Genomic DNA, 24,940 nt, shown 5'->3' with positions numbered 1-24,940 from the left:
TTCAAGTTTACTTCAAAAACTCGAAATTTCGAGCTTTTTCTCGTTATTTCAATTATTTTTTCGAAGTTTCAATTTATTTCTCGTGACTTCGAGTATTTTCTAGTTACTCAGATTAATTTCTCGTTAATTCAAGTTTATTTCAAAAACTCAAAGTAACGAGAAAATAATTGAAATAACGAGAAATTTCTATTCGAAAAAATAATAATTATGGTTCCAAAGTGGCATCATTAGGCTTTCGTACGCATGAAGGCGTACCCTGCCCCCCTGGAACATAGTCCTGGAAGCGACTCTCTAAGAAACACTTCATGTTATGTGTGTACCAAGACATTGCATGTAGGTTTGAATTGAAGGATTACTCTTCACTGATTCCAAGTATTTACAGTCCGCCTGTATAGCTGGACCTTTGCTGACTGGGACGTGAAACAAACAACATTCGCACCCCACTTACCTTGAGTTCCTCTGTATCGGCCGACGAACAGGTCCAGGGCCTTCCTGTGAGCTCGGTGTAGGTTATTTCCAGCAATGTAAGGGTTCCAACCTGGCTCAAATCTTCTAGGGGGTGCCGTTCCTTGCCCGTACCCCCTCCACGCCACGCCCCGGGGGTCATGCATTGATACCCAATATCTTACCTACAATTTTCAAATAGCATTGGCCTGTTAATGAGGTTACTAGTTGCAATTGGCTGCCAGTTGACATTGTATTCTTGTAAATGTATGCAAGAGTACGGCTCTCAGAATTTCCAAATACTCTTTCGATGAAGGGGCGATCGGGTAGGATAGTGGTTAAAGTGTTCGCTCGTCACACCGAAGACCCGGGTTCGATTCCCGACATGGGTACAATGTGTGAAGCCCATTTCTGGTGTCCCCCGCTGTGATATTGCTGGAATATTGCTAAAAGCGGCGTAAAACCATACTCACTCACTCACTTACACTTTCGATACACTATAAGAAACGTATGTAAAATATCTCGGGCTGGCGTACACGTACAGTCTGTACTGGACAAAAACGATTCTTAAGCGCATTGCGATTTTTCCGCGCCCTGAAGCCTGATGGTTCATACTTTTGACTATTGGCAAGTTCGAGCCACTGAAATCGGTGGTATTTTGTGTTCAAAATCGTAGCGAATTCATAAGATATAAAGACAATAACAGGACAACTGCAAGTTTATGACCAAAGGTTCCATAAAACAATACAGTAGGTCAAACATTATAATCATACGATCCTCATTTGGCCGGCTCTTACGAATAAATGGGTACTGGGGAATTATTTAGTCTCAGAATCTAAACAAGGGCGTTATTCTGAAAACATATCTATCTATGAACTGCGACGTCATAGGTACTCTCTAAATGGGTGGTGCGGATGGTTCGATCCTCTAATTTCGAAGCGTGTCAGAAGCCAGTGAACCTATCTTCGAATTCCTGTAACCCCCTCATATTGTTTTCACGTATGTCATTTATATACCCGTGTTCTAGAGTTTCACAAAACGGGCAAACGTCTAAAACCTGCAACACTTCGGGCTTTCCTCAAAAAACTTTTTAAAGCGGCGTTAAACGTAACTCGATCATTGGAACAAGAAGACTACCCTATCGTCAAATAAACATAATATTAAAAGAGATGTGAATAAAAGCGACAAACCCGATTCTGTAAACGTAACAATTATGTGTGGGACAGCATTTTAGGTGTAAGATCGTTCTTAAAACCCGGGTTCCATTCCCGATAAGTTCTCTTGGTGTATCCGCCGGTCTATGGCTGGAATACTGGACTTCTAAAACAATACTCGCTCACTTATCATGTCTTATTTCGTGCATGTCTACCTGACTTCCAAAATGTGTGAAACATTGTCTGGCGTATACTTCAAAGTCGTGGATAATGTCCTCATTCAGCCACCCTCCTCTCCTCTCCAGAAACTCCGGCAAGTCGTAGTGGTACAGCGTCACATAGGGCTCAATGCTGCTGTTGCGTAGGGCGGTGAAGATGCTGTTGTAGTAGTTGACGCCCGGTTGGTTTACATCTGTTCTATTGAGCATGAGGCGAGACCAGGATATGGACATGTGGTACGACTTCACCTGGTGGTGAAACATGGCATATTTTAATATAATATATCTCAGTCTGTTGGCATATTTCAAACCTTGTTCCTCTACAATACATAAATAAATATGTTATGCAATAATGTCTTCCGTTGTTTGACTGGAAAAGTTCAAGCTGTCTTTGGGTGAACTGAAACTGCTATGCATATATTTTCTGTTTTTATTTAATAAGAAAGTTATATATTTGCGGAAAAGGAAACGACGAATTACCCCCAACTCTTTGAGCATGTTAATATCGTCGATGTACTTGCTGTAGCTGTCTGTTGCAACGTCGCCCGTGTCTCCATGGTCTGTTTTACCGGGCGTGTGAGAGTATACATCCCATACACTGGGGCTGCGACCTGTATGGACGGAGGAAGAGGTAAGCCTCGAGTGAGTCAGTATGTTTTGGGATGAGTGAGTGAGTGAGTGAGTGAGTGTATACAATGTTAACCGTCGTAGACTTTTAAACAGTTGTCTTGAGTTATACTAAACTTTTACAAACACGTGTGATATTGACAAAAATAGTGTTTAATTTGTCTAATATATTTTAAATGTTACCGCCAAAACATGCCATAATATGTTTAAAAAAGCGATTTATTTATGTATTTTTTATGGTCCATGTATGTATTTAACCTTTTTTCTTTCTTTTTTTCTTTCCATATTTTCAGTTACAGGCAAGCAGCAACTGTTACATTATTGTTAAAGGACGCTTATTTGCATTTGACTAAGTATATACAAATACATTTATTATGCCGTATTATATATTGCTGGTATTGTCATGGACAACTATACAAGACATCTGTGTATATATAAATACATACTGTATTCCTAAAACGGTACATATAAAATGATAGTTAATGAGTGAGTATGGTTTTACGCCGCTTTAAGCAATATTCCAGCAATAGCACGGCAGGGGACACCAGAAATGGGCTTCACACATTGTACCCATGTCGGGAATGGAACCCCGGTCCTCGGCGTGACGAGCGAACGCTTTAACCACTAGGCTACCCGACCGCCCCGATAGTTAATGAGAACATCACAACATACAACAGTACGTGTAGAGATGACCAGAAGGAAAAGAACTTTTCTGGTTCTCAAAAAAATAATATAAATTTAGTATTTAGTACAGATGTACTGTGGTGAGACTTAAATAAACTGTCCGTCTGTTCACGCCCTAACAGCTGTGGGTATCTTCGAAACGTTGGTAGGCTGAGACTCCCGACTCCAGCAAACAAACATTGGACTGGCAAGTACATTTATCATGCCTACTCCTCCGAGAAGAGACACGCTATGCCAGGTATTTATATACAATGCCTAAAACATAGATAATGCGTGTCACTGACCAGGTTCAAACTCCAGTAGTTTGGGAAGTGCTCCAGTTTGTTCCCACGCTGTTGTCAAAGTTTATTGTCGTTATTTTTCAGTCACTTATATTCATGTCAGTAGGCATGACTTTTGTAGGCATGACTCTTTCTCAAAATTGTTTGATCAAGGCTGCAGCATTAGATACCCTAGAAAAGCCTTCAGAAAGTTTTATGTTAGACATTTTGAAAACGCATCATCGACAACAATCATGTCTCCTCCAGTTCCATATTTTGACTTGTGCCATATGGTCCTGTGTTTCTTCAGGTGCATAATTGACTTTCCGTCGCATGTGTTTGTGATGGATGTCACCAGTGATATCTCTCATATCACATACAGTCGCTTCAAACAAAATGGCGACGCCCAGTGAAGACGATCTGGTCGATAATCAAGATCTATATTGTGATGAAACAGGTCTTATCAAATCAAGCCCAGTTGGCTGTACACATGCTTTGCAAATCCTGCAGTCGACCGAAATCTGCACGTTGAAATCCATGTTGTCTTGTTCGTTAAGGGATTTTGATTGGACAATGCAAAGACTCGTTAGTCCAGCCAAAATGTAACTCCGAAATTCCAGCCGAGTTGGGCATGGGTGGAAATTGGATTTTTATGTCAGTTAACTCCCTTGCCCCGGAAAGATTATATTTCTTGTGAAGACCCGTATGAGACCCGTGAAGATCCAGGGTAGAATAGGTCTTCAGCAACCCATGCATGCCGTAAAAGGCGACTGTGCTTGTCGTAAGAAGCGACTAACGGGATCGGGTGGTCAGGCTCGCTGACTTGGTTGATACATGTCATCGTATCCCAATCACGTGGATCGATGCTCATGATGTCAATTTCTGGATTGTCTGGCCCAGACTCGATTATTTACAGACCGCCGTCATATAGCTGGAATATTGCTGAGAGCGGCGTTAGACAACATAAAACCCCTCATACGTTTATGTTGTACTTCGTTTACATATAATCATGTTGTAGGATTATTGAATGTGCACATGAGGCATAGTGTATATATGTTTGGCATATCGTGCATTATGAACGGATAATATTAAAAAAATGTTTTTTTGACAAGCTTCAACTAAAGTTTTTGTTGTTTTCTTCAAATGTTGCAGTATGGTTAATTTTAGAGGCAATCAATTCATTTCTAAAACTAATTAATCATTTCCTGGAACATTTTGGGATGTGTTCAGCTTGTTTCCACGCCAGCTTCGTAGATTATCAGGATGAGTATTAGATATAGAACGTCCTATGCATTATTGTATTTTATATTAATAAGGTATTAAGATAGTATTTACACACATTTTCTGGAAAATTAACTCGTATTGATTATACATGTGCACTCCACATGACACCCAAGATATCCCTGAGAAGCAAGCAGCTGGTAGATATTGCACAGTGTGGGCTCTGTACCCACAAGATGTTTGACTTCTCCTGAGTATATTGACTCAACACACATCTTCCCTGACAGGCGGATGTAGCTGACGTTTTCGTGAAACTATTTCATTTTCATCCGTGGAACCTAAAGACCTATTAATATTTAGATGTCTTCTAAAATATGTATTTTGAATTATCATTTGTTTAGTTTTCCATTATGAACATAAAAAAATACATGTTTTGGGTCTGTTTGCAGGAATTGATACAAGAACATTATCATCACATATGATTCGACAGCTACAGTAAACTACGGTTATAACGATCTCAAAGGGACCACTAATTTTAGTTCGTAAAAACCGTAGTTCGTAATAAGCATATATACAGCATATGTACAATGGCCGGGACTAAAAAATAGGTTCGCTATATCGGTCAGTTCGTTATAGGAGTGTTCGTTATAAACGTAGTTTACTGTATTTGATATAATTTCTATGAAACACTTTTATTCCGGACGATTTGGGTAGGTTTAAAACATCAAGACTGACGAATAGTTGGTACATAGTAACACTCATAGCCTGGAATGTTTTCCGATTAAACGCGTTTATATGTACAGCGAGACTTCGTTCATCCATACGGTATCGTTTCAGTGAAATTGTTAGGCTTATCGAATGTCCGGATTAACGAATCACTGGTATGGAGTCGTTTTCAGTTGCGTACCTTCTGGCATCCCCTATTAGATCGCCCGGAATGAGGGGTTTCATGACTAACGGGGTTTCACTCTATTCAGAACACTTAACAGCGGACAACATGAACAATTTAAAACTTACCGTCCTCCCGCCATGCCCCTTCTATTTGACCGGCTGACGTTCCTGCTCCCCAAACAAAAGTGGCAGGAAACTGTCCGAAATAATAACTTTTGTCCTTTGTTGATGCAAGACACAAAGAAAAGTAAGAACTCCACAAAAGGAACGTTAAAAGTAGCATGTTGCAATCTCAAATTCTACTCAATTCTTCTAGATGAACGCAAATGCTTACAAAACGCCAAGCGTCCAAAACAAATCAAGTCTTGATACAACTTTATATCTTTCTTGTCATGCCTAGCAATGAAAGTATTGCCTCACGCTGGTTGACGAGACCATAGTCATCTACTGATGAAGATTAACTCAAGTAAGGAGACACACGAACAGTTTAAGTAAAGAAACTCCTTGTGTGGCTGATGTGGTATGAGGCCGTTGGTCGGAGGACCACACCAGCCGCGCAAATATTGGCGAGTCTGAGAAGTTTATTCCGATTAAGCCTGAACTCTTACATATTGGCGTCCTAGTTTCGTAATCCATGCACCCGAACACAGCAATATTAATAGTGGCGTCCTCCATCTTGGGACCCGTGAAGATTCCGGGGTAGAATAGGTCTTCAGCAACCCATACTTGCCTTAAAAGGCGACTGTGCTTGTCGTTAAAGGCGACTAACGGGATCGGGTGGTCAGGCTCGCTGACTTGGTTGATACATGTCATCGATTCCAATTGCGTGGATCGATGCTCATGATATTAATCACTGGATTGTCTGGTCCAGACTCGATCATTTACAGACCGCCGTCATATAACTGGAATATTGCTGAGTGCGGCGTTAAACAACAAACTAAACAACCAACCTCTATCTTGGTTGCACGATATGCACGTTATGAACATGGGTAAGTGTGCACGAACCTGCATATTGGAGGGGTATAAAACAGGTGAAAATGTTTCATTGCATCCATTCCAGCAACCATGTCAGTTGAATGTGATTCTGGTGACGATATCTTCAAAACTTCAAATACTTTTTTCCCAAGCTACGTTAGGTTTGCTTGTTTGTTGTTTAACGCCGAACTCAGCATATGGCGGCGGTCTGTAAATAATGGAGTCTGGACCAGAAAATCCAGTGATTGACATCATGAGTATCGATCTACGCAATTGGGATGACGACATGCATTAACAAAGCCTGACCACCCGATCCCGTTAGTCGCCTCGTCCTTCAAGGCAAGCATTGGTTGCTGAAGACCTATTCTACCCCGAATCATCACGGGTATCCGAGATATTCAACAAATAAATGCCATCGTAATATATATTTTTTAAACCTAAATTAACTTCCATTACACAACATATCCTATCGCCTGAGCAGCCGTCACAAACACATGCAAAGGAAAGTCAAATGTTCACCTGAACGATCTCGGAAATATTAGGCACAAGTCAAAATAGGAATTGCATCGGACATCTTTGTCACTAGTGCGTCAAATTTGAAAATGTCCTCCACATGTCTACCATTAAACCTTCTGAAAGCTTTGCCGTGGTCTCGAACGTTGTAACCTTGATCAAATAACTTTTGAGCAAGAGTTGTATGATTCTCTTTGAAATCGTTGTAGAAAGACCATGCTTGAGCTCGATGACAGCTCAAAAGTACGGCATTACATTGGACATAATGTTTTTCACAACTCATTGAAATCAACACAAAGACGTGTATAATGAAATACGTGTATTCGTGTATAGATGAGGACAACATGTAACAACTGAATCACAATAATTTTTCACATGGAAATCTATCACCCGAAACTGGATTCCAAATTTCGTTTGAGAGATATGAAACAATAACTCTTCCAATTTAATCATTACTGACGACTTTGCAGACCATTGTAAAATCATTGGTTACCATAAAGTCAATCAAATGACATCACTGATCTGTCTGCCTCTGAAACTGGTGACATGTATTTTTTACACTCAAGACGCTGGTTATTACTGTTTACAAACTGAAAAAGTTGGAAGAATGATTTTGGGTGACACATACAATGTCACCCTCGTATCATTTTGATACAGATATGTCAATACTCGCCGGCAAACCTCGGAGTTTAAACTTTTATCGACTTATAAGTGGATATTTGATGTTAACAGACACTCAGGTGAGATTCTCTATTCAGAAAAAAACAATGTCGCTACATAAAAAGATTATGTACATTAATAAATCGATATGGAATCTTTGGAATAAAATGATTATTTCCGGTACGAAAAAGTTTTGTTCTTCTATATGAATACCCATATATCACCGCTCGTCCCTTTCCGTAACCTGTAAGAAGACTCGTTCCCCTATCGATGTGCGAAAATACGACAAACCAATCAGAATACGCGCATGATTTCAAGTTCTTCGTCAAAGAATCCCTCAGAAATATGTTTTGATTTTACATATGTCTTGTATCTAAAAGTATACCCAAGACACAGTTAAAAGTGTTCAATCATACTCTATGATTCCACAAGTCCCAATGTGCTTTAAAATGCATCTGAAATATATATAATATATGGGGAAATATATGTGAACCATTACGCAACGAGTTGACAATTGTTTTAGGCATGCCCGTTTGCTCTAAGACGGAACCCGGTCGCAAAAATGACCATGAGAGGGGCACGAGTCTCTATTCGGCTTGTCCCGGACTAACACGAGTTGGTCACGAATGTATGCCTACCTACAAGCTGTAACATAGCAACAAACGAACGAAAACTGCATACTGTTTGAACACATACAAAAGCGTATATAACAATTGCTAAAAATAAACAAAACGATATTTGGATGACAAAGGAACATATTTACGTTATGGAACTGAAAGCATTTAGCCTTTGACAACAATAATCAATTCGAAATTATGTACCATGTATAGCTGAAAATATCACCGGACCAGAACACACATGTTTCTGTAAATGTTTGGTATTACTTAGCAATGACCTAAATATTAGTGTTTGTTGTTTAACGCCGCACTCAGCAATATTCAAGCTATATGACGTCGGTCTGTAAACAATGTTTTAATGGATTGATACAGCATCCTATTCCCAAATTTCCATTTATATCCATAACTGCATTGGGAAATCGCAGCCGTTTGCTGGCTTCACAATGTACATGCACCTGCACTGATGTTGCATATGATACAGGGAAGGCTGCAAAATCACTTCATCTTCCATATTGATGTGTAACTAACGATGATCGATCGATGTGATCTGAAATATTCCTCTTTGTTGTGTTGTTGTCTAACGCCACACTCAGCAATATTCCAGCTGAATGCGGGCTGTACATAATCGAGTCTGGAACAGACAATTCAGTGATTGACATCCTCAGCATAAACCTACGCAATTGGGATACGGTGAAGTGCATCAACCAAGTCACCCGATCCCGTTAGTCGCCTCTTACGACAAGCAATACTATTGCAAAGTATGTCACAGCTAGCTTTGTCAGCCGGGCAACATGTAGTCACAATTTTTGCCATTTTGAGAATGGTACAAGATATTAACTCAGAGATGATGAAGCTGCTAGGATAATCTTCCTATACTGAAAGAGGACACTCAATACAAAACATTAAACACCTCATAACATATGGCTCACATGATGACATTGAGCATTTTCTACATAAACATTAATGAATTGTTATTATGATTCCAAGTCATGCAATCGACAATTGCCTGAAGAGTGGGTGAGTGAGTAAGTTTGATTTGACGCCGCGTTTAGCAATATTCAATCAATATCACGCGGGGACACCAGAAATTGGCTTCACACATTGTACCCGTGTTGGGAATCGAACCCGGTCTTCGGCGTGACGAGCAAACGCTAGGCTACCCGACTGCCCCTATTGCCTGAAGAGTTACATGGATCATATAAATTGTTCACAATAATAACATTATTGTTTATTCTTGAATTAATGTTCTGTATGAGATACATTTCAAATACGTTTGCTTTATGTCTGGCATGTCACAAATACAGGACATTTGTTATGTTCCTGGAACTCTGCTGGCTACACAATTCTTAATGAGTCTAAGTAAGGATAAGAATTTATGGAAAAACAACTTCTTTATTACAATTAAGAGCGACGTTTCGGTGTAGGTGCTAACACCGTTATCGAGCAAGTGTTGATAACGGTGTTAGCACCTACACCAAAACGTCGCTCTTAATTGTCATAGAGAAGTTGTTCCTCCATAAATTCTTATCCTTACTTGTACTCCAACGTCTAAATGCCTATCAAAGAAGTTATCTTAATGAGTCGTTATTACAGATGACGTTGCTTTGGTGTATGAAATTTATATCGATAATATTTTGCGCTGAATTCACTGAGCGTGCTCATTGTGTATACATGAATCATTCTGGGGTTGTTGCGTCTGGTATTGGAAACAGTGAAACAGTAGTGAGATTATCCATTCCGAACTGAGTCGTGTTTGACATTACATTTCACACATGATAGTAAATTTCCAAGAATCAGTTATTCAGGAACAACATGACAACAATGCTGGTCAACAGGCCAATAGTTGAGGTCATCCTAGCGGCTGTTGATGCTGGTGGGGGACATTCGTTCCGGATGATGACCTTTGGCTTTGGGGTGGTGATGATCACTGGCGTCGTGGGCTTGAAGAATCCGTTGTCTCTGATGAGGTTACGGTAATACATTGACGATGATTTAGGAAGTCGTGCACGGTTGGGATCGTTGAAGTTGACGTAGTAGAGGCCAAATGAAGCAGTGTATCCGTCACGCCACTCGAAGCTGTCGATGAGGGAGTAGGCCATGTAGCCACGGACGTCAACGCTGTCAAGTCGTATAGCTGAAATGGGCAACAATTTACAAAGACATCACAATCTTAACATGTTTGGATAAGAGGGATGTTGTGCTTATGTAGTGTTTAGGCTGAGAGGATAGCTCGACTCATGTATTAAGACACTAAACATGTTTAGATCTAAACATATCTTGTATGTGTTTACATTCTTAACACATTTTTACACTGTATCATTATATGGGGCTAATAGTGCTAAATAATATGAATTATATTATACATAAATATCAAGCTCGACATTAGGGCGGAGCTATACCAAGATGTAATTTCAACCTAGTAGTTATCTTATTGTGTACGAATGTATATTTAAAGTGTTTTAGTAGTGAGTAGTATGATCACAACTTGACCTAAGCAGACACGTGCTGGAAACGTGATCACCCTTAGGCAAGCTGTCTCTGTTTACTCTGCAGGGAATGGGTACCCACTATTTGATGTAAAAACCATCTAGCGCCTGTAGGCAGCAAGGGTTATATATTCCCTAAGCTTTTGTTTGTTTGTTTGTTGTTTAACGCCGCACTTAGCAATATTCCAGCTATATGACGGCGGTCTGTCAATAACCGCGTCTGGACCAGACAATCCAGTGATTGACAACATGAGCATCGATCCACGCAATTGGGATCGATGACATACTTCAACCAAGTCAGCGAGCCTGACCACCCGATCGCGTTAGTCGCCTTTTACGACAAGCATCGTCGCCTGTTACGGCAAACATGGGTTGCTGCAGACGTATTCTACCCCGGATCGTCACGGGCCGTATACTGCCTAAGCAGTTGGGAATAACTGGAGTGCATACGGAACCACTGATCGGGAATCAAATATATATGTACACATTTGAACAATGATGTCTGGATAAGTCCGGTATGTAAATGTATGATGTAATTACTTTGTTTTTATATGTAATACATGCAATGAACATTTTGTACGTGGTGTGTAGCCACACTAAGCGACAACAGTAGTAAACACAATTACCTTTCAGGACTTCATTGGTGTGGGACTTCATGTACTCCACTCTATCCGCGTCATCAGTTGTACCTGGCTTGTCCCTCACGCCATTACCGGTAACATAAACGGGGATGTTACCATACCGCTGTTTGACCCTTCTCAGTACCATCCTGATTCCCTTGGGATACACGTGAATAGATGGGAGACTGGTGCTGAAATATGAATTCGCGTAAAAACTACACCTTATTTATGTTAGCTAAATAAAACGTTATGTATATATAGTTTGCTACACGATATCAGTCGCGATTAACGACGATGGTGCTAAATTTGGGTAAAGGTAAAAATAAATAAAAACACCTAGAATAAAAGGTGTGATTTTGGCCCCATTGTGGGTAGACCAGTTGATATAACGGACGGGGAGGGGTATTTTGAAAAGATTATTTGTTCCAGAATAAACAACATTTGTCCTCTAGTACCCCAAAATATTATTTTTCGCTTATTTTAACCAAAAAACCATTATTGTCTCCACCTTCCCCAGGCAAATGCGGTTTTGACGCAAAAAAAAATATCCGGTCTCTGACATAAATCTCTGCCTCTCCCCTAAAAAAAGTAGATGGTGGGTCCCGTACACCAATAATGAGTTCACTTACCCAGTGGTAGCCCTGTCGTCAATGATGGAGGGCGGGGCGGTGACGTTGTTACGACGTCGCTCCTGAACGAGGCTGGACGTCCAGTAGCTGATGCCAAGGAAGTCAGCCGAACCTGACACAGATATATAAAATACATCATCGAATAACTTGGAATAAGGATTCCAGGTCGAAAACAAAAGCCAGGATTGTTCTTTAAAACAAACAGGGCAGCCATAGTGACATTAAGAACAGCTGATAACGAACGGGGGATTCTGTTCTGATCATGTTCACCTCTGATCATGTTCCTGTTACTGTAAAGAGGGACAGGAGGGATAGGTTATCATTCTGTTCTCTGCCCATGAGAGACGCATCTCAGCCTGATACGTGTTCACATGTTTACCATACACACGAGATACTCCTCTCAGTCTGATACGTGTTCACATGTTTACCATACACACGAGAGACTCATCTCAGCCTGATACGTGTTCACATGTTTACCATACACACGAGATACTCCTCTCAGTCTGTTACGTGTTCACATGTTTACTTACACATGAGATACTCCTCTCAGACTGTTACGTGTTCACATGTTTATTATACACATTAGACTCATCTCAGACTGATACGTGTTCACATGTTTACTATACACATTAGACTCATCTCAGTCTGTTACGTGTTCACATGTTTACTATACACATGAGATACTCCTCTCAGTCTGTTACGTGTTCACATGTTTACTATACACATTAGATTCATCTCAGTCTGTTACGTGTTCACATGTTTACTATACACATGAGATACTCCTCTCAGACTGTTACGTGTTCACATGTTTACTATACACATGAGATACTCCTCTCAGTCTGATACACGTGTTCACATGTTCACTATATACACGTGGGACTCGTGTCAGACTGATACGTGTTTACTATACACATGATACATGTATATAAGTAGTTCTCTGTTGATCATTTTGTAATGCCCGGGAGCGGAAGGTCCGCGGTTCGATCCCCGGCCGCGTCATACCAACAGACGTTAAAAGGTGGTACTTGTTGTAACCCTGTCTCGTGCTCGGCATTAAGGGGCTAAAACAAGATCTGGTCGGCTCGGAGTCAGTATACTGTGTCTGAGTGGGGTATTCATGTTAAACTGCGGCATGGTATCTCAGTGAGCTAGCGCTATAAATTGGCATCAGTCCGGACTAGTACAAGCAGCCACACACACACACACACACACACACACACACACACACACACACACACACACACACACACACACACGAGCATGCACGTCGCTATGTAAGTTCAATAATCGTGGACGCGACGTTAAACCCCATTTCACCTCACCTCACCACCTCATATTGTAATGTGTGTCCCCTCACCTCTGATCATGTTCCTCTCTACGTCTGTAAACACCGGGAGACGGGACTGGGTGAGATTCTGTTCTCTGCTTCTGAGAGACACCTCTCTCCTCATGACATCCGGGTACTCTCCGTCCAGGAGCACTGGGACAACGAACCAATCAAAGTCGAAGGCAAACTTCCGGTCTTGAGCGGCCCGATCACCAGGGTCTCTTTCCGACATCGGCAGAGACCAAGAAGAATGCACTGAAAGTCCCACTCTTCCTGGAAACAAGCAACAACCCCCAGCAATGATTAACCAATGACGTATCATTCACATGAGACGTGGAGCGAGCCAGATGTACTACCGGACATCGTGCCAGTTTAAAAAGGAAAAGAAAAGAAGAGGAGAGAGTGAGCATGTTTTTACGCCGCTTTAAGCAATATGCCAGCAATATCACGGCGGGAGACACCAGAAATGGGCTTCACACATTGTACCCATGTCGGGAATCGAACCCGGGTCTTCGGCGTGACGAGCACTAGGCTACCCGACCGCCCCAGAAAAGAAAAGGAAGATCACAACAGTGATCACAAGGTACACATGAGTAGCATACACCTACCCGTTTGCCAGTGTAACCGCTATGAACTTTGAATTAAATAGGGACATGCAGAAGTCCTAGCAAATGCAGTCCAAGTCGTTAAAACACCATATTGAAACTCAAAACAACTTCGCGAACACCTGGTTTCATCACTATTTGTTAGCTGTTCATTAACACATGCTCATGATATAGTCGGAATTGTACAATCGACTCTGCTTTAAGGAGAGATTTCTATTGGAAAACGATATACGACAAAGTTTTGTATTCAATATGGCCACGCCATCATATTTGAAAATACATTTGTGGACCAATTTCGCAGTCAAATATCGACGTGCATTTTTGTAAGTTGTGAATTGTTATGAGTCTAAAACCAATAACAAACATTATTTCATCCGCATTTAGATTACAATTTCCCCTTCTTATAAAAGCAAAAAAACACTTTCCACACACAATCTCTTATGAGATTTCTAACGAACATGGAAAGTGTTTTGTCGCTTTGAATTATTCTGATATTGGATTATAGTGAGTGAGTGAGTTTGGTTTAACGCCGCTTTTAACAGTATTCCAGTTATATCACGGCGTGTCAGCTTAATGTGGGAGGAAAGCCCGAAGTGATGCAGGTCTCAGACGCTTACCACTTCGGTGAATCCCACGAGCACGGGTATGGTGCTGACAAACCTAGAAACATAATCGGGGCGAACCTGGATTCGAACCCACAATCATAGGTTTCTGGCGTGCCCAAGTGACGCAACTCTGCACAGCGAATCGCGGCGCCTATGACGACTGGGCCACCCGTGCCCGATATTGGATTATAACTTTGAAAGGGGCATATTGAGCACTGTGTGGAATGACTCCAAATTCATTTGCTCGCCTTCTTACATTGGACCAAGAAACAGATTCAAAATACATATCTCATTTTAATTCGAAAACATCGAAAAGTGGTTCGCCTGTGTTCGTGTCCACAGGGTTATGTTCATATTCAACATTAAGAATATGTGTTTTCGTGATTGCAAAATAGATGCATGAATCTACTGAAAATAGTCCCTCGAGGTTCGCAAACTGGCTAATGGTTGGTATGCTGAAATAGTGACCCTGTTCTGAAAAATTAGGACAGTTTTGAACAGACTTAAAACCATCGTCCTGTTAGGTTTTTGGGACGTCCGACACTTTCCGCGAACACCTTTTGTAATCACTTTTTTTCAGTGATCCATTCATATACTTTTCACCGATCTTTTGCCTTTTACGCCCAATAAAATCTGCTTCGGCGGATAATCGAGACTGGTTATTCTCTGGCGTTGACATTTCATGTTATCTTCATGATATATACTTATGATAATGCTATCATGTTGATGTGATAATGCTGACACAATAACTCGTGGGTCATTGCACTTCAGATTATGTGGCAAAATAACCATGTTGCACGAATATTGTAAATTAATCGATTGCTTTACCTTTTTGACTGTCCTTAAATTCCTTCTGGTAGATTCGGTATGCTGCTGCGTGTGCCTTGATCATGTTGTGCGCGGCTTTGTAGCCTTGGCCTCTAACCCCCGGGGCATGTTGACCCAACTCGTATCCCATCAGAGCTAAGACATTAGGTTCATTTTGGGTAATCCATGTTTTAACCTAAAACAGAACCTCAACAGTGTCATTCAGAACGACGTCAAAATCAAAAGATTGTGTGATTGAGTGAGTGAGTTTGGCATAAAGCCTCTTTTAGCAATTTTCCAGCAATATCACGGCTGGGGACACCGGAAATGGGCTTCACACATTGTATGTACCCATGTCGGGAATCAAGCCCGGGTCTTCGGCGAGACGAGCTAACCCTTTACCACAAGGCTACCCGACCGCCCAAAAAGAAAATAGAATTACTTGGTATTGAAATTGAATTTGCTATTTAATGCAGTCAGAAACATAAACTTCCATGGATGATAATGTATTAATGTCATTCAGAGGCAAATCCTGAGATTATAAAGAAGGACACGACAAAAGTTAAGCCCATTTTTCTTATTTAGACTTCATTTTAAAAAATTGACTTCATTGGTAATGGTATACCGTTTTAGCAATACTCCATCAATATCACGGCGGTGGACACCCAATCTGGGCTTCACAAACTGTACCCATATGGGAATCGAGCCGGGCCTTAGAGGTGACAAGCAAACACTTTAATCACGAGGCTACCATACCGCCCCTTCATATGATATACGTTGTGTTACATATGGCTCTCCTTGTAGCATTATGGATAATATGTAAATGAATGTATCACACCCACACTTTATATGAGGAACACGCTTCATGAATGACGGAATTATAAAATACAGGATCAAAATTACCTTATCTCCGAAGTTTTGAAAGCATATCCTGGAGTAGTTCCCGAAGGCTTCCACGATGTCGTTATCCAGCCAGCCGTTTGTAATAGCAGCCGGGGAGTCCCACTGGTGAAGGGACACGATTGGTTCAATCTCAGCATCAGCCAGAGCCAAGAGCAGCTCGTTGTAATAATTGATGCCATCTTGGTTTACTTCATCCGACGTTCCCTTCGGTAAGATCCTTGACCACGAGAGTGAAAAGTAGTATGTCTTCACCTACGATGTCAAATGAATCAACAGTGAGTTGTGAAAGTAAGTGAGTTGGGGTTTATGCCACTTTTTTAAACGTTCCAGCAATATCATGGCGGGGGACACCAGACATGAACCCATGTGAAGAATCGAATCCGGATTGTGGCGCTACAAGTGAAAGCTTCAACCCCTTGGCTACCGTACGGCCATGGTCGTGTAAGAAGTGATTGATAGATTATTTTACCATGAAATGGGAGGGACCCACTTGGCTGGGGCGACCCCTTCAAAATTAACACTTATGCGTTATAGTACAAATAAAGAATAAAAGAATGGGGAATACAATGCACGGATCAAAGGCTACAGAGAAAGACGAGTGATGCGCGACTGACAGACCAGTTGCATGTATAAAGCATAGTCAGCAATATCGGAAACCTATCCCCACTGCTCGTTGAGTTTGATTTTTTCAAAAGAATATGGAAGTCCTAAATGGAGAATCTTGTTATATGCCACGGCCAGCAGTATTCAAACTATATCATGATTACACCGACTGTAAATATTCGAGTATGGGCCAAGGCCCCGTTTCACAAAGGGAACGTAGTTACGACTATCGTGGCGCTAATTCCCATACTTTAACATAGACTGACGACAGGCGTAGTACTACGCTCGCTTTGTGAAACGGACCCCAGGCGAGCTGTGCCGCCTTGTTAAGTTGAAGGTTTAAGTGTCCTCTCACCCCCATTGCTTTGAGAGCACCAACATCTTGGATATAGTGTGTGAAAGACATGGCTGCCTTATCTCCTGTCTGGTTAAACGGGGTCCTCCCGGGAGTCTTCAAGAACACGTCCCAGGTGCTTGGTCCTCGTCCTGTGAATACCACGAGGACATTGTTGACATTTTAACTAACATGACATACCAAATGTCCACACAAACAGTGTATAGTTTTGGTTAGTTAGGAACATAAAATATAATTGTATATCGCTCAATAATATTTGCAAACTATAATCAGTTAGTGTTAAATGTTAGGCTGATACATCTGAAACCAGTAAGAAAGTTCCAATGGAATTTACGACAACGTGAAATAAGCTTCTTGCATTTCAATCAGACACAAACATTACATGATTAGGCCACTGAAGTAACACAGCTTTTCGGTAAGACGATACACATGCATTTTAATATTTGTACCTGTAATTGTCATCTACCTTCATTGGATAAACAGGGCAACTGATACGTATACATAGATGCAATGCATAAGCAGTTTTAATCTTTTGGGGATGTACCTTCCGTATCAACCGCCCCTTCTATCTGGTAGGCGGTTGTCGCCGCTCCCCACTCAAAGCTTTCTGGGAAGTCTTCCAACAGCATTTCATTCTCAAACGGGAGATGTGTTCTTTTAGGATCTGTTAATGCGCCTGGCTTGAAACCATTGTCTTCAAAGATCTATAAATATATGTTTGTATTTGATCAGATGAAAACGAGTTAGACGATAAATGTTTGCCACCGCCACTCTCACAATTTGCATGAAACACAATACGTGTTTGAGTGAGTGAGTGAGTGAGTATTACGCCGCTTTTAACAATATTCCAGCAATATCACGGCGGGGGACACTAGAAATGGGCTTCACACATTGTCCCCATGTCGGCAATCGAACCCGGGTCTTCGGCGTGACGAGCGAACGCTTTTAACCACTAGGCCCCAATACGTGTTTATTGCCTAACGCCGCACCAAACAATACTCCTGCTATACAACGATGGCCGGAAAACAATCGTGTCTGGACCAGACAATTTAGTGGTAGCTAGTCTGCTGTATGGACACGCAATTGATCCTGTCACCAAGACTGAGCCACCGTTGTCGTTCTTCTAAGCATGTGTTGCTGGGGACTAATCCAGACTCGCAACGGTGTCAACAATGACTCATATTCTGATTTCAAATATGAGGTATTGTTGAGTCTTTGAAAGGCATTTAGAAGTGATACATATAAGGAAGAGAATCTGTGGATGTCAACTTCTTTATTATGAGGAACACTAACTGCCGGTGCTAACTAACTATCTAGCTTGGCTTCAACTTGTCCATTGTCATTTCCATTCTATCAGTGCTAATTACACCCAGCCTCCCGGTTGCCCATTGCCCTTTACCAATCAGTGATAAGGTCAGGCCTGGCTTCCAATTGTCCATCGCTGTCAACTATCAGCGCTAATCAACTGTTAGTGTTGGCTTCTATTTGCCCATTGCTAATCACCTGTCGGCGCCAATTATATGTTTGCTTCCCTTGTCAAATTCCCGCCTGTGTTATCTTATTACTGTTGTTGTTGTTGTTGTTGTTGTTGTTGTTGTTGTTCTTACAGGTACATATATGTGTACTCATAGCATTTATTCATCTGATGAAGGAATACGTATATACTCCGAAGCGTTGTGTTCCTCAGAATAATGATAAGGTATTGTTGTTGGAAATTATTTAAGAATGGTGAGACATGTAATCTAGTAGGCTCACGGTATCCTGTACGTACGTGTCGTAGAAAGGCTGCGGATGCCTTCGGAGTTCTTGTCCTGTCTGGACTATTGAAGTCAACACGATGAGTACCGAATTTTTCCGAGTAGCCACGATCCCACTCGAAGTTGTCCAGTAGTGCCCATGCCGTGTAACCCTTAACGTTCACCTTGTCATAGTCAATGGCTGTGGACAGATTGTGTTTGGTAAATATCAGTACAGCAATAAATACAAACGAAGCAAAATGGTACAGCACACAAAATACAATATGGTGAAATCATAAAAATTACCTATACTGTACATCGATCAAATAATTTATATTCATTTTTAATTTATATTTATATAAAAAACTAAATTATTACTGAGAGTGTGTGAGAAAGTAAGTTGGCGTTAACGCCGCTTTGAAAAGTATTTCAGTTAATTCACGGCGTCAACTTGATGTGGGAGGAAAGCCCGAAGTGATACTGGTGCTGGCAGACCTAGAACCATAATCAGGGCGAACCTTGATTCATACCCGTGATCTAAGGTTTATAACTGAGGACCGAAACTCGGAACAGCAAATTGCGGCTCCTGAGACGACTGGGCCGCATGTTATACTGAGATAGTATGCTCGTCCCACCAAAAAGTGAATGAGCGAGTTGTGTTTAACGCCACTTTTAACATTACTCCAGTTATATCACGGCGTGTCAGCTTAATGTGGGAGGAAAGCCCGAAGTGATGCAGGTCTCAGACGTTTACCACTTCGGTGAAACCCAAGAGTACGGGTATGGTGCTGACAAACCTAGAAACATAATCGGGGCGAACCTGGATTCGAAGCCACCATCCCTCCTCCCCCCAAAAAAGAAATATAGGATATTAACGAACATGAGCGGTATTTTCGCAGTATTCTGATTTTTTTGCATATGAATCTCGCTAAAATCAGATCTTAGTACTCGCTAACTTTACACATATATCTCAGGATATCCCATAAGGGGCCACGTCAAAACGACCTTTGCTAACTGACTTTGACAAACAAGAAGTCGAGATTAAACAATCAGAGAGCAACTTTCGCGAGCTTTACGTTCCTAGTTTCAAACTGGCGATCGCGACGTCCATTCCATTCCAAAATATTTTGCCAAAGTTACAACGTTTACTTTCCAGATCTGATAAGCGACGCTCTTATTCGACGGGTGAAAGGTCGTTCCGACGTGATCAGTAATGGGGTCGTGAAAGATAGATAATAATCCCTTTCGCGAATTAATGTTGGCATTTCGCTCATTTACACTTCATACGTGAACTACCCATAGTTGATCCATGTATAATACACGTTTAAGAAAACCGATGTTGTTAATCATAGGTCACACCGACCGTTGCCAGAGTGTTGTTGTTTGTTTGTTTGTTTGTTTGTTTAACGCCGCACTCAGCAATACTCTAGCTATATGACGCGGTCTGCATATAATCGAGTCTGGATCAGACAATCCAGTGATTGACATCATGAGCGTCGATCCACGTAATTGGGATACGATGACATGCATCAACCTGACCACCCGACCCAGCCTCTTACGCTAAGCATAATCGCCTCTTAGGACAAGCACTGGTTGCTGAAGACCTATTCAAAATGGAGTCTTCACGGGTCCGAATGTTGTCTTTAAGTGATATTAGATGTTTTGTGCACACCTACCTTTAAGTACTTCGTTGATGTAGTACCTGTAGAAGAGAATCCTGTGCTGGTCATTGAGTGTACCGTTGTTGTCAGACAGACCATTCTCAGTGATGTAGATCGGGACCTCGCCGTAGTTGTTTCTGACCCAGTTGAGAATCTTCCTCACCCCCCAGGGAACCACATATAGCCACGAGGACCCGGACCTTCAAACATGCATTGGATACATTGAGAAACCCGACTCGTCATTCTATTTACATTTGACGTACATGATGGTGATGAATCATAAATAACTCCAGTATAAATAATATGTAAGTTTGCTCAAGTGCTTACAAAAATCAACATATGTATTTCAAAGGCTGTGGTAGAGGCATGTCTTCATCTGTTTCTGGAACTGATTGAGTGTAGAAAGTGATAAAGATCAATCTACAGGAAGTGAATTCCATTTAGCATTTACATTAGAGGCTAAAGGCCGTAAGTATTACTCACTTTAGCCATTTAGGATCAGGTTCATCTTTTATGCCACGATCGTTGAAGTAATCGGGTTTGCCACGTCCAGCCAATTCTTCATCTTGCTTGTATACATACATTGTGGTGTAGTGGTTCATACCGAAGAAATCATGTGTTCCTTGAATAAGATGAAACGAATAATATAGGCAAAATGAGCGGAATCTCATTGGTTGAATTTACTGCAGGATAGTGAATTTTCGTTCAAATTCGTTCATGCCCTGCTGTGACATCAGGACACCAGCCACCCATGACTGTGACGAGGGAGGGAACCTATCTGTCCATTTCTTTTGATATTTTGCTTTGATCATTGTCGATCCTTTTAACTAGCTTAGCTAGCTTCTATTTGTCCATTGCTATTTCTATTTTCTTACCTATCAGTGCCAATTACCCCCGGACTCCCGTTCGCCCATTGTCCATTGCCCATTACCAATCAGTGATAATTTAAGTCCTAGTTTCCAGTTGTCTATCGCTATCAACCATCAACGCTAATTTACTGCGAAGTGTTTGCTTCCGTTTGTTCATTGCTAATCACCTATCAGCTCCAATTTTCTGTTGGCTTCCCTTGTTAAGTTTCCACTTTTTATTATCTTATTACTTTTATTGTTCTTAGGGGTACTTATATATGTTCTCTGTCTCATAGCATTTATTTACCTGATGAAGGAGTAAGTATATACTCCAAAACATTGTGTTCCTCAAAATAATAAAGTTGACATTCTCTTCGTCAGTATTCATACCTGCAGTTCGATTCTTCTGTTCCTCTGTGAATTCTGGTAGTCTGGATTCATTAAGTCCCTGTGCTCTACTAACGGATGCGATTCTGTTTTTCATCACTTCTGGGTAGTCCCCGTTGACGTAAACAGGATGAGCGAACCATCCAAGGAACATCTGAACAGCCCATTCTGATGCTTCAATGTCGGAGGGCTTCATGGGATCCTTGGGTTCTGCCCAGTCTATGTTCAGGGTGAGGCTTATCTGGCCTTGAAGTGAATTATTAAATTTTGTAAACATTTTTTGAAAACCGTAAAATCATGAGTTAACTAATTTTGCCCCTCAACAAGATGCATGTATCGCGATTCAGATAATAATTGCTGCTTTATATAATAAAATTAACATTAAATAAACTTCTTAATTGTAAACTGCGCCCAATACCAAAAAACTTGATCGCGATATAAACATCATATGCAATATGTTCATGAGGGAAGTATTTTCTTAATCTTTCTTTCCTCAACATTAAACATATATTATTTGTTATGATTAATATTTATTGTATGATTTATCAATCAGGACAAAAGACATCGTGTAACTGAAAAAGCTTCATCACAGTTACCTCAACCAACTCAAGAAATAGTTTTAACTTAAATTGTATCATATATATCATGCATTGCATACCGTTTTGCGTCTCCCTGTAAGTATCATTGTACAGATGATAGGCCTCGGCATGGGACAACAGAACATTGTGTCCCCCTAAGTAGGGCTCCAGCCCTCGGCTGGTGTGTCCAGGGGCGTGGTCACCTGTCCCTAGACCCTTCACTAAGAACACCCAAGGCTCATTGAATGTAATCCACAGTTTCACCTGTAAATGAAAACAACGGTTTACCTACCAATTTACACAAATTACTATACTTAGCGATGATTTCTAAAGATATTATGACCGAAATAAAAGAATAAATAAGTAGTTCGTCCACATTGACCTAGTACTTCCGAATGCCAAAATAACACATCTTGATACCTTGCTTGATAGTCCAGGAATTGCTACACATTTTGAACTGCTGGTAAAGCCGTGAATTATATTTCCTTATTCATTAAACTATTGCTCGAAATTAACCAGGTTGAATACAAAGGTACCACAACAGAACTCTTAAAATCTGTCCTTGCATAACACATAACAAATGACCCATCAACGTATTTACTTCATCTTACTTTGGCAATGAAGTTAATAATTTATGAAATACAAATGATTATGAATTGTTAAACTGACTATAGCTGTTCTCTGGCGTTGACGTCACATATTTATGTATTTTTTGTGTCATATTGTTTGCTGAATCTATGTGGCAAGGTCATTAAACAGTACTGCTACCAAGCAAAAACAACCCGGGAAGATCCGGGGTAGAATAGGTCTTCAGCAACCCATGCTTGCCGTAAGAGGCGACTAACGGGATCGATGTCGGAATAGGCGATTAACGGGATCGGGTGGTCAGACTCGCTGACTTGGTTGATGCATGTCATCGTATCCCAATTGCGTGGATCGATGATCATGATGTCAATCACTGGATTGTCTGGTCAAGACTCGATTATTTACAGACCGCCGTCATGACAAATATGACCTTAGTTACCACCATTAATTACATGATTTTACCTTTTATTCGTATCTTTTCCGACTCAGAAAAGGTAGGTAACCTGTCCTCGGGCCAGCCCGATTCATGGATTTTCCTAGCAACCTTTTCATTCATCACAGGATTATTTACAGACCGCCGTCATTTAACTGGAATATTGTTGAGTGCGGTGTTAAACAACAAACAAACAAACCAAGCAAAAACATCCGCATTTGCCTCACCTTATTCCCATATTCACTGAAGCACACATCGGCGTAGTCTCTGAAGTGCCCTATTATGGACGCATTAGTCCACCCTCCTTTATCCTGGAGAGCCTTCGGAAGGTCCCAGTGGTACAAGGTGGCCATTGGTTCAATACCCGCAGCAAGGAGAGCGTCGAGGAGTCGATGGTAGTACTGGATACCGGCTTGGTTTTTAGAAGCTTTGGTGCCATCTGGAAATATTCTTGGCCACGCGATGGAAAAACGGTAGTGATTGACCTGTGAAGATACTTTACATTGAAATATTGTGCTAAACATGCTTGTCCACAGAACAAAGAACAAATTGTATTGAAAGGATTATATATGTGGATGTTAGAAATAGCGTACGTAAACTTGGAATTGTAAACGGTTATTTGATGTCCACAAAATACGTTTCCATCGATCACTGTTCATAGCCAATGCCAATGCGCAGCTTCATGTCATCAGCAAAACCTAAATGTTATCAATTCATTTTAGTAAATACATATTATTGGCTGTGCTTATCGCGAGGCGAAACGCCGTTATATTTTATTCCCGTTTTACAACCCCTAAGCTGGATGTATGGAAATTTATCAATACATCATTGACCAATAAGATTCAGGTATGTCATAAGTAAGGTAAGATACGTATAGTTAACATGACAAACTGAATTAGTTATTTCAGATTATATACAGATTAAAACAAAAACATGTTTAGTTTCGAGTGGGAAGTGACTAGTCACAGTCAAGAGATTGTGGGTTCGATTTCACTTTGGACGTCCCCGGAACATCAAGCTGACACGCTTTGAAATAACTGAGATGCTGTTCAAAGCAGAGTTCAAACAACTAAACGTAATTTCCAATACTGATATTGTAAGGCTTGTTTGTAAAGGTTTGTACTTATTAAACTTAACGATGATGATAACAGCTGAATTGGAATCTTCTTAAACACGCCTTACCCCCAGGTTTTTAAGAAGTCTGACGTCCTCAGGGTATTTGTGGTAGCTGTCACAGGTCACGCTGCCGGAGTCGTTATGAAGCACTTGGAAGTTGTCCCAGATGCTTTCTCCTCGTCCTGATACAGGACAAATATTTCCATACTTTGTAATGCATTCGCCACACGTACATAAAGCAGTACACAGACAACAGCGGATCGCACTATCGAATGATCGCACTAACATCTCAAAGTTAACATCGATACCGCTCTACACCTATATTGTCAATTGAAAAGAAAATTCTCCTAATTATTTACGTGTACATTATGTACAATTAACCAGTATATCGT

General features: G+C 41.0%; 1 protein-coding gene across 1 annotated transcript in view; it reads right to left on the bottom strand.

The window, feature by feature from the left end:
• The window catches only part of LOC124113782, a 71,690-nt gene that overhangs the window by 21,544 nt on the left and 25,206 nt on the right, over nucleotides 1-24,940 (bottom strand). The window contains exons 16-33 of the mRNA XM_048381358.1: nucleotides 24,615-24,730; nucleotides 23,660-23,917; nucleotides 22,495-22,678; nucleotides 21,840-22,082; nucleotides 21,085-21,223; nucleotides 20,617-20,801; nucleotides 18,976-19,142; nucleotides 17,749-17,908; nucleotides 17,205-17,335; nucleotides 16,247-16,498; nucleotides 15,365-15,539; nucleotides 13,357-13,599; nucleotides 12,000-12,111; nucleotides 11,377-11,561; nucleotides 10,063-10,398; nucleotides 2,297-2,427; nucleotides 1,853-2,065; nucleotides 449-629 (exon numbers count right to left, since the gene is read on the bottom strand). Of these exons, the coding sequence (XP_048237315.1) occupies nucleotides 449-629; nucleotides 1,853-2,065; nucleotides 2,297-2,427; nucleotides 10,063-10,398; nucleotides 11,377-11,561; nucleotides 12,000-12,111; nucleotides 13,357-13,599; nucleotides 15,365-15,539; nucleotides 16,247-16,498; nucleotides 17,205-17,335; nucleotides 17,749-17,908; nucleotides 18,976-19,142; nucleotides 20,617-20,801; nucleotides 21,085-21,223; nucleotides 21,840-22,082; nucleotides 22,495-22,678; nucleotides 23,660-23,917; nucleotides 24,615-24,730 (3,411 nt within the window). The remainder of the gene's footprint in view (nucleotides 1-448; nucleotides 630-1,852; nucleotides 2,066-2,296; nucleotides 2,428-10,062; nucleotides 10,399-11,376; nucleotides 11,562-11,999; nucleotides 12,112-13,356; nucleotides 13,600-15,364; nucleotides 15,540-16,246; nucleotides 16,499-17,204; nucleotides 17,336-17,748; nucleotides 17,909-18,975; nucleotides 19,143-20,616; nucleotides 20,802-21,084; nucleotides 21,224-21,839; nucleotides 22,083-22,494; nucleotides 22,679-23,659; nucleotides 23,918-24,614; nucleotides 24,731-24,940) is intronic.

This window comes from Haliotis rufescens, unplaced genomic scaffold (genome assembly GCF_023055435.1).
Source record: "Haliotis rufescens isolate VD_foot unplaced genomic scaffold, xgHalRufe1.0.p SCAF_38, whole genome shotgun sequence".
NCBI lineage: Eukaryota > Metazoa > Mollusca > Gastropoda > Lepetellida > Haliotidae > Haliotis > Haliotis rufescens.
This window is presented reverse-complemented; position numbering and strand designations above follow the sequence as displayed.